General features: G+C 45.4%; 1 protein-coding gene across 1 annotated transcript; it reads right to left on the minus strand.

Annotated features, from left to right (window-relative positions):
- Positions 1 to 4587: 4587 nt before the first annotated feature.
- CDKN2AIPNL (CDKN2A interacting protein N-terminal like) lies at positions 4588 to 14149 on the minus strand. The gene is made up of 3 exons (XM_527012.8): positions 13851 to 14149; positions 12130 to 12229; positions 4588 to 5451 (listed from the first exon to the last, which is right to left on the minus strand). Exons 1-3 carry the CDS (start codon positions 14087 to 14089, stop codon positions 5440 to 5442), a joined length of 351 nt encoding a protein of 116 aa, XP_527012.2. The 5' UTR covers positions 14090 to 14149; the 3' UTR covers positions 4588 to 5439.
- Positions 14150 to 16238: the final 2089 nt, after the last annotated feature.

Raw genomic sequence — 16238 nt, forward strand, 5'->3', positions numbered from 1 at the left:
CTACTTCCCCCTACAGAACAATCTGACATTTTGGTTGGTGCTGCATTGTTCAGTGCCTGCCACCACTCATCAGTCAACGACATTTACCTAGCATCTAATGGGTGCCAGATTGCATGTTGGGCTGGGCACCACAAACCGAAAAGGTCCACTTCTGCAGCACTTTTGCAGGGATGGAGTCTGGTTGCGTGGAATGATTGTGGGCACCTGTTTTGTGTAAATCTTAGTTGAAAAGCTTTCCTATCTTCCGTCCTTGGGCTTAGAGGGAAACTAGGGCAGGAATGAAGCAGAGAGAGCCTACTAAGTGCCAGGTACTCATAGACATTCATTTTTCCACTGAATCCTCCAATAAAGTTTGAAGTAAGAATCATCCCCACTTTGCAAATGCCTACACTGAGGTAAAGTAACACTCAATTTGAAGGAATATCTACCAGCTCACACCTACTAGGGACAATTCAACATTCTTACTATGAGAGTGTCAGAGGGAATGGAAAATGCAGCCCTAGAAGGATGAGATTTTGGTGCCAACTTTCATAGCAAAACAAGAACTTTAGTCACTAGGCCCCCACAGCTCAAGGTTGACCTCTTTACTGTTCATTGCCTCTCTGTCATATTAGGTGAGGACCAAGACCTGCCTCAGACCGCTAACAGCAACATTCTCCAAGGCAAATGAGGCTGAAGGGGGCCACATTCAAGGATACTTCGGGTTCATTGGTTCATTAGTCTATGAGGCTGGGAAAGAAAGGACTTGGGTTAGGACCACTGGTTTATATTCTAAAGAGGCATCCCTGTTTGACACAACATCAAGGAAAAAAGCTCTCGCTCTAGTGTAGGTAAGAATAGGGGCTAAATAGTGTCAATGTCACTCAATTTTTTTTCCTCTCCCCATCTTTCTTTTTGGAGACAAGGTCTCACTCAGTGGCCAGGCTGGAAGTACAGCAGCTCGGTCATGGCTCACTGCAACCTCAACCTCCTGTCCTCAAGCAATCCTCCCACCTCAGCCTCCTAAGTAGCTGGAACTACATACAGGTGTGCACCACCCTGCCTATTTTTTTAAATTGTTTTGTAGAGATGGGGTCTTACTATGTTACCTAGGCTGGTCTTGAACTCCTAGCAAGTGATCTTCCTACCTCCCAAAGTGCTGGGATTACAGGCATGGAGCCCCTGCACCCAGCCTCAATTTTTATTTTCTGTTCTTTGATTTCCAAGAAATCTGTTCAGATGATAGTCTTTTTACCCCACCTCCTCATTTGGTTCAGTGTGTGTTGATGAGCAGGGCTTCAGACCCACATCCATCACTGATAGGACCACATGCAGAGGACTCTGACCCTACTGCAGTCATTATGAAAACCTTCCAAACCAAAATAAGAAGGGTAGCCAACACCACCACCACCTAGCCCCAGGAGTCCTAACTTTAGAAAAGGCAGAGTGAGCTGTGCGCAGCATGCATCTGTAATCCCAGCCACTCCGGAGGCTGAGATGGGAAGATGGCTTGAGGCCAGAAGGTCAAGGCTGTAGTGTACTGTGACTGTACCTGTGAACAGCCACTGTACTCTAGCCTGGGCAACATACCAAGATCTTGTCTCTAAATTTAAAAGAAAGGAAAAAAAAAAAGAATAGGCAGAGTGAACTTTGGGGAAGAAACAATCTTGCCTGGCTTGCTTTTCATTACATATGTATATATATGTATGTATATACATACACATACACACACACACACGCAGATACACATACCCAATGACAGTAGAGATTTTTTTTTAAGGTGCACTCTTTGTTGAATGAAGTTTCCATATGACCAAAAGTCTTCAATAAGTTCTAAAACTCTTGCCTCTGAAGATCTGTGTTTACTCTTATTCCTACAGAAAGGTATCCCTAAACTAGTTAAGAACGATAGCCATAACTAGATGTTATAGGGCACACAGGTCTCAGATACCAGAAGCTGACAGTCTCCTTCCAGACATAAAGGGATACCCAGCAGAGATTCTTTAGAGCTGGAGAGCTGGGAAACACCAAATTATCTGACATTTAGGGTAACACAATTCTCATTTTTTATATGGGACAGTATGTATTCTACTACAAACTACAAAGACTCAGAGGATGGACAGTGACAGTTAATATGATTCCTCTCATTGCCCATAGGTAGGCCACCGATCCAAATGGATCCTGAGTTCAGACAGAATCCTTACCTCCTGATAAGGTTGAGTGAGGATTATTAGGTGAGCCACAGACTAAGGAATGTTTCAGAAAGCAGTTTTCTAGGTGTAGTTTGGATTAAAAAAAAAAAAAGTTCTCCAGGCCGGGCGTGGTGGCTCACACCTGTAATCTCAGCAATTTGGGAGGCCAAGGCAGGCAGATCACAAGGTCAAGATATCGAGACCATACTGGCCAACCAACATGGTGAAACCCTGTCTCTACTAAAAATACAAAAATTAACTGGGCATAGTGGCGCATGCCTGTAGTCCCAGCTACTCGGGAGGCTGAGGCAGGAGAACTGCTTGAACCTGGGAGGCAGAGGTTGCAGTGAGCCGAAATAGCGCCACTGCACTTCAGCCCGGGCGACAGAGAGAGACTCCATCTTAAAAAAAAAAAAAAAAAAGTTCTCCTATTTATTACTTGTCCCTTCCTATGATCTCACTCTATCTTCACTCCAAGTCTTCAGCAAGACTGTATATGAACTATGTGATAGGAGGTACTGTTTCAAGGCTGACAGTGGGCCATTTTATCTATACCACAAGTATTGCTGAAATGCAAACATTTAGATTTCTTTGCCACTTTCTATTCCAGAAATAAAAGATGAAATTCTAAAATACTGGTTAATTTTATATGTGAGATAGCCACAGAAATTGTAAAAGATGAGAAGAAAAGCAGTTTAAGTCAGGAAACAATGAGAGAAAACCTATTAGAAAATTGAAACTTGATTTTGATTAACTAGGAAGTCTTCAAAAACAAACTAAAGGAGGCTGGGTTTAGTAGCTCCTGCCTGTATTCTTAGCACTTTGGGAGGAGGATCACCTGAGACCAGGAGTTTGAGGCTGCAGTGAGCTATGATTACACCACTGCACTCCAACCTGGGTGACAGAGTGAGAGACCCCGGCTCTGAAAAAACAAAAATAAATAAAAGCAATTGAAGGGAAATCATTCCACAATTTAAACTTGCTTTATGCAGTGGATGCATTCCTGAAAGGCTATTATTATTTTATCAGGGCTTCATATCATATAAAGAAATGGAATTCACGATGACAAACCTATGGAAATGCATTTTCTTCTTCTCTTTTTTTCATAGCTTCCTACTCAAATTAGGAAAATGCATTTTCTTTCTTTTTTTTTTTTTTTGAGATGGAGTTTCACTCTTGTTGCCCAGGCTGGAGTGCAATGGCGCGATCTCAGCTCACCGCAACCTCCACCTCCCAGGTTCAAGCGATTCTCCTGCCTCAGCCTCCCTGGTAGCTGGGATTACAGGCATGTGCCACCATGCCTGGCTAATTTTGTATTTTTAGTAGAGACGGGGTTTCTCCATGTTGGTCAGGCTGGTCTCGAACTCCCAACATCAGGTGATCTGCCTGCCTCGGCCTCCCAAAGTGCTGGGATTACAGGCATGAGCCACCGCGCCCGGCCTCTTTTAAAAAAAAAAAAAAAAAAGACAAGAGTCTTGCTCTGTCGCCCAGGCTGGAGTGCAGTGGTGCAATCTCGGCTCACTGCAGCCTCTGTCTCCTGGGTTCCAGCAAGTCTCCTGCCCCAGCCTCCTGGATAGCTGGGATTACAGGCACATGCCACCACACCCAGCTAATTTTTGTATTTTTAGTAGAGACGGAGTTTCACCATGTTGGCTGGGCTGGTCTCAAACTCCTGACCTTGTGATCTGACCACCTTGGACTCCCAAAGTGCTGGGATTACAGGTGTGAGCCACCACACCCGGCCTGCAGGGTCCAATGTCTTATTTGCCACTATCACTAGTACCAAGCACAGTGCCTACCACTGTTGAGTGACCCCTCCTGTAATAAACTTACACTACTGCCTCCCAAATGAAGCCCCTCTCCCAGTATTTATGCCTAGACCTATTTCCTTAATGGTGGGGACTAAACAAGAAAGAGGAGCAGAGAGGGGGTACAGAACAGACACTTAGCTGAGGAACATTAAGACCAAAATTTCAGAGCAAAGCAGGACTGCAACAAGTATTTCTTAAGAGGCTATGTGCAAGGTGGTTCCTCAAGTCTAGAAGACCCAAGCCTCAGGCTTCCTCCAGAAAAGCAGTCTGGGAGACAGAATTTACAAATCAACTGGCTGACCGGACAAAACCCCGGAATCCTGTGTCAATGCGTTTTAAACTAAGGCCAGATGCTTTTTGGTAGGCTGCCTCTTCCCGTGAGCTGGTGGGTACTTCAAGTCTATGATTTGATTCTCATTTCTTAAAAAAGGATGAGTATGTGTGGTAGTTGGGTATGGTATAGGTATGGTATAAATTTCAGGTGGAAATAGGAATTAAAGGATCTGATTTGCCTTGGTGGGGGAAGAAAAAGGCCATAAAAGAGAATCGCACTTAAAGGTACATTGTTGAAAAATCTAAACTATAAAATTAATTACCTGCCATTATTACATCAACAACAAAAAGGCATTTTATTTTATTATTTTTATTTTTTTTGAGACGGTGTTTCACTTTTGTCGCCCAGGATGGAGTGCAATGGTGCTATCTTGGCTCACTGCAACCTCCACCTCCCAGGTTCAAGCAGTTCTTCTGCTTCAGCCTCCTGAGTAGCTGGGATTACAGATGTCTGCCACCATGCCCAGCTAATTTTGTTTGTATTTTTAGTAGAGACGGGGTTTCATCGTGTTGGCCAGGCTGGTCTCAAACTCCTAACCTCAGGTGATCTGCTCACCTCGGCCTCCCAAAGTGCTGGGATTATTACGGGCATAAGCCACTGTGCCCAGCCCAAAAAAGGCATTTTAAACAAAAATTCTGACGTTTAAAAACTGAAAATATATCACGCCACTGCACTCCTGCCTGGGCAACAGAGCAAGACTCTGTCTCAAAAAAACAAAACAAAAAACAAAAAACCCTGAAAATATGAGCCCAGGAGTTCGAGGCTGCAATGAGCCAATACTGCACCTTTGTGCTTCTGCCTGGGCGACAGAGTGAGACCTTGTCGATAAGAAAAAAAAAAAAACTGAAAACAGAAAAGAGGGCTTTTACAATGTTGATGAACTCATCTTAGAGTGCATGATTTATAAATACATAAATATCCATGCATACTTTTACAGTGATAACTCCTGGGAAAATGAGAATGTTAAAAAAGCCAATCTAGACAGAGTCCTTCTCATTCCACCTGCCTCTTTATGTTGGTAATACCAGGAGTCTTAAGAGAGCTGCTGTGGTCTATGTCACATTCATCCCAGCCTCCTTTCTAATCCTGTAGCTGATGATGAAAATGTGATAAATCTTCTGGCTTAGCTTTGATGCTGGGAAAAAAAGAAAAGAAAAGGTTACATAACCATGTAGTCCAGTGAATCAAATTCATCTTCATAAATTAAAATATAGCAGTGATGTAATATTTATGTACTATCCAGACAGTAAGTATACTCAGAAATTATTAATATTTTACAACATACAGAAAATTCAGCAAAACATTGACCACAGCATCCATTTGGAAGCCAGAACTTGATTTTCCTGTCTTGTCACTTGCAATCTATAAATGTTCACAATTTAAAGTGATAATGGAAATGCTTAAAATACAACTTTTTCTGGCATGCTTTGCAGTGAAAGGTTCTAAAAGCAGAGTCACACAAACACTTATTGTTCTAAATTAAAAGCAGTCAGTTCAGGTAGTAATTCACAACATTTCATATTGAGTCAGGATATTTAGATGTGAAGGTTGTATATTTCTGGATTTCACACTATTAGAAACTGTAAAAGCTTGTCTTCAAATAGTGGTGAAATGAAGCAGAGCTATTCTATCTGGTTACTCTCTAGCACCTTTGGTAAATTTAAACTTGGCTTTAGACAACTTTTAAACAGGGTGTGAAAAAATCACTTTGGCTGTCACCTTGTATTTGAATGAATTTCCTTAACATTTAGCAGTGCAAGTGAATCAATCTGAGAGTCTTTTTAGTAATCAGAGATTTCAAGGTATGACCTATTTCCTAGTTAGACCAGTGAGTGCTTTTTCTTTTTATTTGAGACGGAGTCTCACTCTGTTACCCAGGCTGGAGTGCAGTGGCACGATCTTGGCTCACTGCAACCTCTGCTGCCTGGGTTCAAGCAATTCTCCTGCCTCAGCCTCCCGAGTAGCTGCGATTACAGGTACCTGCCACTGCGCCTGGCTAATTTTTGTAGTTTTTAGTAGAGATGGGGTTTCACCATTTTGGCCAGGCTGGTCTTGAACTCATGACCTCATGATCCACCCACCTCGGCCTCCCAAAGTGCTGGGATTAGAGGCGTGAGCCACTGTGCCCGGCCCCAGTCAGTCTTTTTCAGATGAAAAAACAAAATTCCTCAGCAAAAGCAAATTATAAGAAGACTTTCACCATTTAGGAGAATGCGGTATTACCTAAAGAAACCATCTTAAGTCCAAAGAGAAAAAAATCCCCTAAACCATCTCTCAAATGACAGGACAGACCAAGGCTATGGAAGCATACAGCTGCCGCCGGTTTGGGCTGCTGTGTATACCATCTTTTCCACAGGTGTTTGCAGGTGATACACTACTGACTCATAAGCTCCAGACAAGACTGGTCTGTGGGATCAGACACACCCTTTCTGGCTTCTATTTCTAGTGGATAAAGAGTAAAAGACAAGTAGCTCCAATGAGCGTTTATCTTGAGGTACAACTTAGACCTCTGATTTAACTAATCTGACAGGCTGATTTTTTTTTAACTTTGGAGACAGGGTCTCACTCTGTCACCCAAGCTGGAGTGCAGTGGTACGATCATGGCTAACTGCAGCTTCAACCTCCCAGGCTCAAGTGATCCTCCCACCTCAGCCTCTCGAGTAGCTGGGACCACAGGCATGCGCAACTATGCCCAGGTAGTTTTTATTTTATTTTTTGTTGCAACAAAAGTCTCACTATGCTGCCCAGGCTGGTCTGGAACTCCTGGGCTCAAGCAATTCTCCCACCTCGGCTTCCCAAAGTGCTGGGATTACAGGCAGAGCCACTGGGCCAGGCTGATTTTTTTTTTTTTTTTTAATACTCACCAACATTTGCACCATCTTAGAATCATGGCTGCTTCCACCAAGGCAGCGGCAGCTCTAGTACCTCAGAGCTTGCCAAGATGACACAATGCACAAAAGCAGGCACACTTGTTTTTCTAACTTTTCTTTCAAATTTCTTTTTCTTCCTTTTTTTTGAAACAGTCTCACTCCGTTGCCCAGGCTAGAGTACAGCGGTGCCATCTTGGCTCACTGCAACCTCCGCCTTCCAGGCTCAAGCGATTCTCTTGCCTCAGCCTCAAGAGTAACTGGGACTACAGGCAGGTACTACCACGCCCGGCTAAGTTTTGTATTTTTAGTTGACGGGGTTTTGCCATGTTGGCCAGGCTGGTCTCAAACTCTCAACCTCAAATGATCCACCCACCTTAGCCTCCCCAAAGTGCTGGGATTATAGGCATGAGCCACTGCACCTGGCCTTTCAAATTTCATCATCATTTTTCTTTTTTTTAATTATTATTTTTTGAGACAGAGTCTCACTCTGTCGCCCAGGCTGGAGTGCAATGACACGATCTCGGCTCACTGCAACCTCCACCTCCCGGGTTCAAGTGATTCTCCTGCCTCAGCCTCTTGAGTAGCTGGGATTACAGGCACGTGCCACCATGCCCAGCTAATTTTTGTATTTTTAGCAGAGATGGGGTTTCACCATGTTGGTCAGACTGGTCTCAAACTCCTGACCTCGTGACCTGCCTGCCTCGGCCTCCCAAAGTGTTAGGATTACAGGCATGAGCCACCACGCCCAGCCTTCATAGTCACTTTTCATACTGCCATTTTCCCTCTTGGGATAAAAATGTTCTCAGAAAAAAACGGACCACGTAAATTAGGTTGACAGCTTCTTTCTTTGAGTCAATAATGATAGCTTCCTAGTCAATCACTCCTTTCTCCTTAAAACATTACCTTGGAAATATTAATTCTGACAGTCATAGCAATGACATCTTTCCTGAGTCAGCTGCTGCTCTTTGTTAATTATCGCTCATTAATTGGTAAGGTGAGCAACCACAAAGGCTGCCAGCAGTAGCCTAGGATGGCAGTTAGATAATCAAGATTGTTTACTCAATGTATGTGTGTTTGAATCCCCTTTCAAAAGAAAAAAAATCATATACTGCAACTGTCCAACAAATTCCACCTGTCAGAAACCAATGCTCATTTCTTTTCTCAGACTTAAAAAAAGAGCTGGACAGATTGCAGAGATCTACTTGCCTCAAAGCTGCAGAACAGCCATAAAGTATTTTTAAAATCTTAAAGAGCTTATGTCTCCAAATCATCATCACTGTCTGTCTTGAGATACCAACAATGCCAGGCAATTTACTTCCACTTGGTAGCTAGCTTTAAAACCCAACTAAACTCTAATTTTTTAGCTAAAGCATCAATTCTGGGCAGAACAACAACAGACGTTTTCAGGTGTATGCCTGGACATCAGGAGTATTTTGTCTATGGGCTGGCAATGTTGCCTAATGTTTTTCAGCATCCTCTGTCATGTGTGCAAAAACTGCAGGCAAAGGATGAAACTGCTGCAAAGTCCTCATGGCTCTCTTTCCAGTGGCATTCAATGGAGAGGGGACAGTCTTCAATACCACACAAATTTGTCATGGTACATAGATCAGATGACTCGTTCTCAGAATGGGCTTATCTGGAAGAGTCTTAAAGATTCACCAGGCACAGTGACTCACACCAGCACTTTGGGAGGCTGAGGCAGGTGGATCATTTGAGACCAGCCTGGGCAACATGGCAAAACCCAGTCTCTACAAAAATTAGCCAAGCATGGTGGTACACACCTGTAGTCCCAGCTACTGGGGAGGCTAAGGTGCAAGGATCACTTGAGCCTGGCAGGTCAAGGCTGCAGGTAGCCGTGAGCAAGCCACTGCACTCCAGCCTGAGCCACAGAGAGAGACCCCTGTCTCATAACAAAACTGGCAAAACTCTATGCACCCTCTAAGTATCTCACTTTTCAGGATCAGCTGAATTTCACTTATAGTGGCATCAATAGACTAAAGTTAAACCTGGCTACTTAGAAAAACATAAGTTTTATTTGAAGGAAGTTGCAACACACAATTCAAAAATGCTATAGAAGTATGGCCTCTATATAGGCTTCTTCCACATAGCTAACTGCTAATGATTAGTAAGATGGCGGCACTGGTTTCAAGAAGATAATTTCATGCCTGAGGACTCTTCTCTGTAGACTCACACTGTGCAATGACAGTGTCAAGAATGAACATCCCAGGGCAGGGGCTCTGTACATTTTTTAGGTATAAGACCCCTTTAGGATGTTTCAGAAAGACCCTTCCTAACACACACACACACACACACACACACACACACACACACACACACTTCACACTGGTCTATAGATAATGTTTGGGACGTGCCAAACCTCCTTAGTCTCCTACTGGGGTCTGCAGCCCAATGTCATTAGGTGTTCTGATCTCTAATACCCAACATGACTGGAAAGAGTTCAGATACCTTTCAGAAAACATACAAGGCAGAGAAGTATAATGGAGAACTGATATAAAAAATCAGAAAACCTTGCTGGGCACAGTGGCTAACGCATGTAATCCCAGCACTTTGGGAAGCTGAGGTGGGTGGATCACCTGAGGTCAGGAGTTCGAGAACAACTTGGCCAACATGGTGAAACCTCATCTCTACTAAAAAATACAAAAAATAGCCGCGCGTGGTGGCAGGCGCCTGTAATCCCAGCTTCTTGGGAGGCTGAGGCAAGGGATCGCTTAAACTCGCGAGGCAGAGGTTGCAGTGAGCTGAACCATTGCACTCCAGCCTGGGCAACAAGAGCAAAACTCCATCTCAAAAAAAAAAAAAAAAAAAAGGAAAATCAGAAAACCTCTTAGAAACAAAAAGGAAAGAATCTATCACAAGCAGTTAAAAAATAAAGGCTCAGCCAGGTGCAGTGGCTCACGCCTGTAATCCTAGCACTTTGGGAAGCTGGGCAGATCACTTGAGGCCAGGAGTTCAAGACCAGCCCGGACAACATGGCAAAACCCTTTCTCTACTAAAAATACAAAAATTAGCTGGGTGTGGTGGCACCCGGCTGTAATCCCAGCTACTGGGGAGGCTGTGGCGCTAGAATCACTTGAGCCTGGGAGGCAGAGGTTGCAGTGAGCTGAGATCGTGCCACTGCACTCCAGCCTGGGTGACAAAGTGAGCCTCTATCTAAAAAATAAATTAAAAATAAAGGCTCACCTCATTCCCTGCCTACCTCTGCCCCTGCCCCTGCCCCATAAGGTATACTCCAGCAGCCAGAAACTATCTAGCTCCTCCCTGGCTGGGCCCCAAGAACCTTACTATAGAACACCCAAGGACTGCCCAGTATTTTTTTAAGTATTACATGAGAAGATCCAAAAAGCCACACACTCCCAATTCACACTGCTCCCTGGCTAAAAACAGTAGCCCCTTTTTAACAGCTGATTTTAGTCCTGGTGCGGTGGCTCACACCTGTAATCCCAGCACTTTGGGAGGCCGAGGCGGGCGGATCACGAGGTCAGGAGATCGAGACCATCCTGGCTAACACGGTGAAACCCCGTCTCTACTAAAAATACAAAAAAAAAAAAAAAAAAAAAAAAAAAATTGGCTGGGCGTGGTGGCAGGCGCCTGTAGTCCCAGCTACTCAGGAGGCTGAGGCAGGAGAATGGTGTGAACCTGGGAGGCAGAGCTTGCAGTGAGCCCAGATCGCACCACCGCACTCCAGCCTGGGCGACACAGGGAGACTCCCTCTCAAAAACAAACAAACAAAAACAAAAAAACAGCTGATTTTACTTACTTATTTTTTGTCAGGAGTACTGTGTTGAGGTAACAGCTGATTTTAAAACATAATAGCATCTCGAAAACCAACCTGAAGCTTTTCCCCAGGTTCAGATTAAAACTAAAATACTTTTTTAAGAAAAACAAACCATCCTGAAAATCAAGTGGGGTGTGCTATTTGGGACTGAAATACTTTATGAGCAACTGAGAATCTGATTAGTTCCTTGACACCCATATGGAAGAGGACCTCTATATGTGCCCCACCTCCCAAGACAAGACCTAAATGTGGAGGAATGGGCTTACCTATGTTTCTAAGGGCAGACCTAAAAAGGGGCCAGCAGCTTTTTACTCTACTACTTCAGTCGATTTTATAAGTATTTTCTGAGTACCTTCTCTGGGGTATAAGTATACTAGGTTTGGGAGTTGTAAAGACTAAATAAAACTTTAGACACCATCTGTAAGGTCACAACTGCTTTAAAAGAGGCCTGGATAAAGTGCCAAAGGAACTTCAGAAGATAAGCGAGCAATTAATTCTGCTGCCTGAGCAGACAAATGTGAAACAAGCATGTTTTGGAGGTGATTCTGAAAAGTATTAATAGCTGGGATGCCTAGCTCCATATTCTGAGGTTCTTTCTGCCACATTCTGTAGCCCCAGCTCCAGTGTCCAGATTCAAGACTCTAGGCAAGACTCACTGAAAAAAGCCCATCCCCTGAAGATCAGACCCCAAAGGATAGAGAACAGCTATGCCATCGACATTGCTCCAGGCACGTTCTTATCAGCAAATCAGAGAAGCCAAACAAGTCAGGTCGGCACTCACACCCGGGGTAAGGATGAGTTAGTTACTCTCTTACCAATGAGATTTTTTAACAAGTAGGAAACTTAAGTATTCTAGCCAACATCTTTTTAAACATCAAGCAAAAATCTCAAAACAATGTTCCTAAACAACCGGAAGAGGTTAAGCTTATGTGTTACCTCATCAACAATGCATAATTTACCACAGTGAGTTGTCAACTACTTATAAAAAGGCTTATACCAATTATGGGGAAATAAAAATGAAAGGGTATAGGTCTTTGGGGCAGTAAACAAGAGCATTCAAAAACAATATACTCTAATATAGTGTCATCAAGGCAGGGACTGTTAACTCTACGCCATTTCATCACATGCACTTGGAAATCCTATTTACCTTTTTCATTAATTCACTTCTGGTAGTAAATTGTGGCAGGTCTTCCACTTCAATCCCATCGGCCATTTCCATCACCTTGTCTAAAAGGTCTTTATTGTAACTGCACAATAAAAAGTAGTAAGGTAAAAACCTTGGAAGAATTGTCACTGTGGATTAATAAGAAACTGCAGGTTGCTCAACTATAAAATCAGCTCTCAGAGAACTGACCTGATACTGCAGGGCAAACCTATACATGTTCAGCACAAGGTTCTGAGATGGAGTCTTGCTCTGTCCCCCAGGTTGGAGTGCAGTGGTGTGATCTCGGCTCACTGCAACCTCCACCTCCCAGGTTCAAGCAATTCTCCTGCCTCAGCCTCCCGAGTAGCTGGGATTACAGGCGTGTGCCACCACGCCTGGCTAATTTTTTATTTTTAGTAGAGACAGGGTTTCACCATGTTGGCCAGGCTGGTCTCCAACTCCTGACCTCAAGTGATCCTCCTCCCAAAGTGCTAGGATTACTGGCGTGAGACACCGTGCCTGGCCCTGTGAACACTTCTTGCTTGTAGATACAGAAGTGGACTTCAGAAATACCAGTACAGCAGATGTTTCAAGATTTAGAAGAACAGAGGCACTGTACATCCAGCAACAGATATTCTCAGATACAGGATGAGGACCAAAATATTTTTATTTTTTAAATACATGGAATGTTAGTCTAACAAAAACATTATTTATTTCCCCAATTCTCTGACATTTGCCTAACCATGGAAAACCAGGATTTCCCAGGAGCACCTAGAAGGCAGGGAAAAGGGACGGGTGCCTCTGGCATTGCTTCCCTACGTACTGTTCTAATAAACCCCAATATGTGAAGCAAAACCAAGTGGCTTAGGCCTGCAGGGGCCAAATGACCAGAGTCAGGCAGCCATAATAGGTATAGAAACCAAGATCAAACCAAGTCACCCTATTTTCCTAACACAATTTCAGGAAAATCGAGGCTCTCTAATAGGAAGTCTCAAGATTTGCCACCTTCCTCATGGAGGGGTGAAAGGAATGCCTTATCAGGCACTTCAAAAGCGGGCCTTTGTCCTTTTGGTGCTGCAGCCAGGATGAAGTGGGCTTTGAGACCTTCACAAAAAGGCATCGGCCATTTTCATAAGAGGGAAAGCAGAGAGGTGAAGCTGGTTCCTACTTAGGACCCCGTGGGCTGTGGAGTGAGGAGAAAAAGCCATAGGATACAGATTACATCCTCTCATTAGTGATTAAAATCCATCAATCCTGCCAGAGGCTGCATGGCCCCAGGTATATCACTTCTCTCCCTAAGCTTTTTCATCTGTAAAATGGGGATCTCCGTTTCTCTCTCTGCACGTTTGCCATGTAGGTGACAGGGGCTAACGGACTTCGAATGCATACTGCAAAGGTGATGGTTTGAGCTAATAATAATAGTAATACAAATAACAATAGCAACCTTTGAACCCGCCATGTATTTAGCTCTTCACCCTTTAATTATTACAGCCATCATAACCACCCTTTTACCAGAAGAGAAAACTGAGGCTCAAAGATAAGGAGATAAGGATCTTTCCAAGGGGCCTCCAGGGTGGGAATCAGTCTTCGGGCCGACCAATGCGGATGGAGGTTGGGCCCGGGTTCAGTCTGGGGCAGAGGTTCGGGTCAGGGGTGAGCCCTGGGAGAGGCCTTGAGGGTCGGAAGATAGGGGACAGGATCAGCCGGCCGGCAGGGGTCCGCACCTGCAGCCTAGGAAGAGATGGTTGGCCCAGACCATGGAGAGGGAGAGCAGCTGGTCCAGGCGGCCACTGCCGTCGGGCGGGTCGCGGTAGTCGGGCAGGTGGCGCAGGATGAATTCCATGCGGGCCTTCCATTGCTTCTCGCTCTCTGAGTAGGAGCGGAACTGCTCCGCGAAGTCGGCCGCCTGCCGCACCCCCGAAACCAGCTCCTCCACTGCGGCAGCCGCCTCGCCACCGACCATGGTGCCCGCCGCAGCCGAGGACCGGATAGCCCGCCGCCTTCCCGACGCGCACTGCGCCACCGCCTGCCGGCCAGAGGGGCCCCGTCAGCGCACGACTGCTCCAGAAGACCAACCTGGAGCGCCCTCGCCCGGAGCGGCGGCCTGCGGGGGCACAGAGCGGCTCCTGGCTCCTCAGACCGCCGCAGCCCGTGGCTCCTGCCCTGGGTCTACCCAGGGCTACAAGGGTCTTTTGCGGTCGACCCTGCGGGGAACCGATGGGAAAACTGAGGTCCCTAAACACAGATTCGGAGCGCCCTCTTCCAGTTGGCAGCTGGATGCCAGCCAGAGCTATGCTGTGCCCTTGCCCTGAGAGTTTCCCGGGCACCGCCTCATCCTGAGCGACATCAGGGGGCCCGGGTCACGGTCGACTTCCAGGGGTCTCCACAGCCACGAAGGTTGGGGCCCGCCTTCCTGGAGCGAGTAATCCATCCATCCCGTGAATACTTGCCAGGCACATTGCTAGGTGCTGGAGAGGCAATGAGAGCACATTCGGAGCCCCGCTCGCCTGAACTTTACCATGGAGTGGAGGAGTGGACATTAGTGACATAATTGCTCAAGTAAATGGAGAATTTCAGCGTTGACAAGTATTAGTAAAGAGAAGTTCAGCGTGCTACAACCATGAATAAGCAAGGGACCTAATCTAGTCTTGGGGTCAGGGAAGTGATCCTGGAGAAGTGAAGAATGAGCAGTTTTCTGAGTAAAGGGGAGTCGGTCAAAGCAAGAGAGAGCATGGCCTGGTAAGAGAATTGCAAGATAGCGGGTAGGAGGGGTTGGGGGGCGGGGCAGGGCAGGTAGAGAATGGAGAAGATGAAGTTGCAGAGGTCAGCAAGGCCAGTAGGCCAGGCAGGGATCCTGGCTAGATCCCAAGAATGGGGAGCCGCTGAAGGATTTTAACCAGAACAGTGACACCTGTGTTTACAAAAGATGCTGGAAGGAGCCAGAAACAATGTGTCCAGAGGAAATGAGCAAGTTTGGACTTGGTTTTAAATAGAGACAGGGTTTCGCCATGTTGCCCAGGCTGGTCTCGAACTCCTGAGCTCAAGTGATCCGTCTCCCTCAGCCTCCCAAAATGCTGGGATTACAGGTATGAGCCATCGTAACTGGCTGGACCTGAAAGTTTTTATTTAGCTGGCATGGCTCTGCTGTCTGTTCGAGTCTCAGGTAGCAGACACACTGAGAGAAAAAAGAGCTTCCTTTTAAGTGGTGAATTTTCCATCCCTGGAAGCATTCAACTACAGTAACTGGGTGTTGGGGCTCAGAAACCAACACCCCAAAATGTATTTTGACATGCTGAACTGATGAAGAAGCCTCAAGGTCTCTGTGACCTCCCCCACCAACACACACTCCTGTCTGTCAATTCTTTGTTCCTCCCAAAGCACAAGATGAAGTTGTTCCCTTATCTGCCTAAATTTAGTCCAGAACGCCAAAGGAAACAATTATCTCTGGTTCCCTCCCTGAGTTTTCATTAAGTGAATTTGTTTTGCAGGAGGAAAGACTGAAGTACGGTCAACACACTAGGACAGACTTTTGTCACAAACCCTTGTCTCCTCTGCAGGCCCAACAGACTTTGTCCCAGGCCATTGCATGTTCTTCAAGCCCATTGAATTACCCTAAAAATCATTTACTACCCATCTAAAATATTCACACTCTGGATGATGGGGTAATCACTCTGTGATTAACTATGCACATTAATAAACTTGTATGTCTTTTCTCTTTTTTTTTGAGAGCAAATTTCACTCTTTTTGCCCAGGCTGAAGTGCAATGGTGTGATCTCTGCTCACCGCAACTTCTGCCTCCCAGGTTCAAGTGATTCTCCTGCCTCAGCCTCCTGAGTAGCTGGGATTACAGGCACCTGACATCACGCCCGGCTAATTTTGTATCTTTAGTAGAAACGGGGTTTCACCATGTTGACCAGGCTGGTCTCGAACCCCTGATCTCAGGTGGTCCAAGATCCTCGGCCTCCCAAAGTGATGGGATTATAGGCGTGAGCCACAGTGCCTGGCTGCCTTTTCTTCTCTTAATCTGCCTTTTGTCAATTGATTTTCGCTAACCTTCAGAGAGCAAAGGAAAGTTTTCCCTTCACACAAGGAGTCACTTGAGCCTTCACCAG

Source organism: Pan troglodytes, chromosome 4 (genome assembly GCF_028858775.2).
Source record: "Pan troglodytes isolate AG18354 chromosome 4, NHGRI_mPanTro3-v2.0_pri, whole genome shotgun sequence".
Taxonomy (NCBI): Eukaryota; Metazoa; Chordata; class Mammalia; order Primates; family Hominidae; genus Pan; species Pan troglodytes.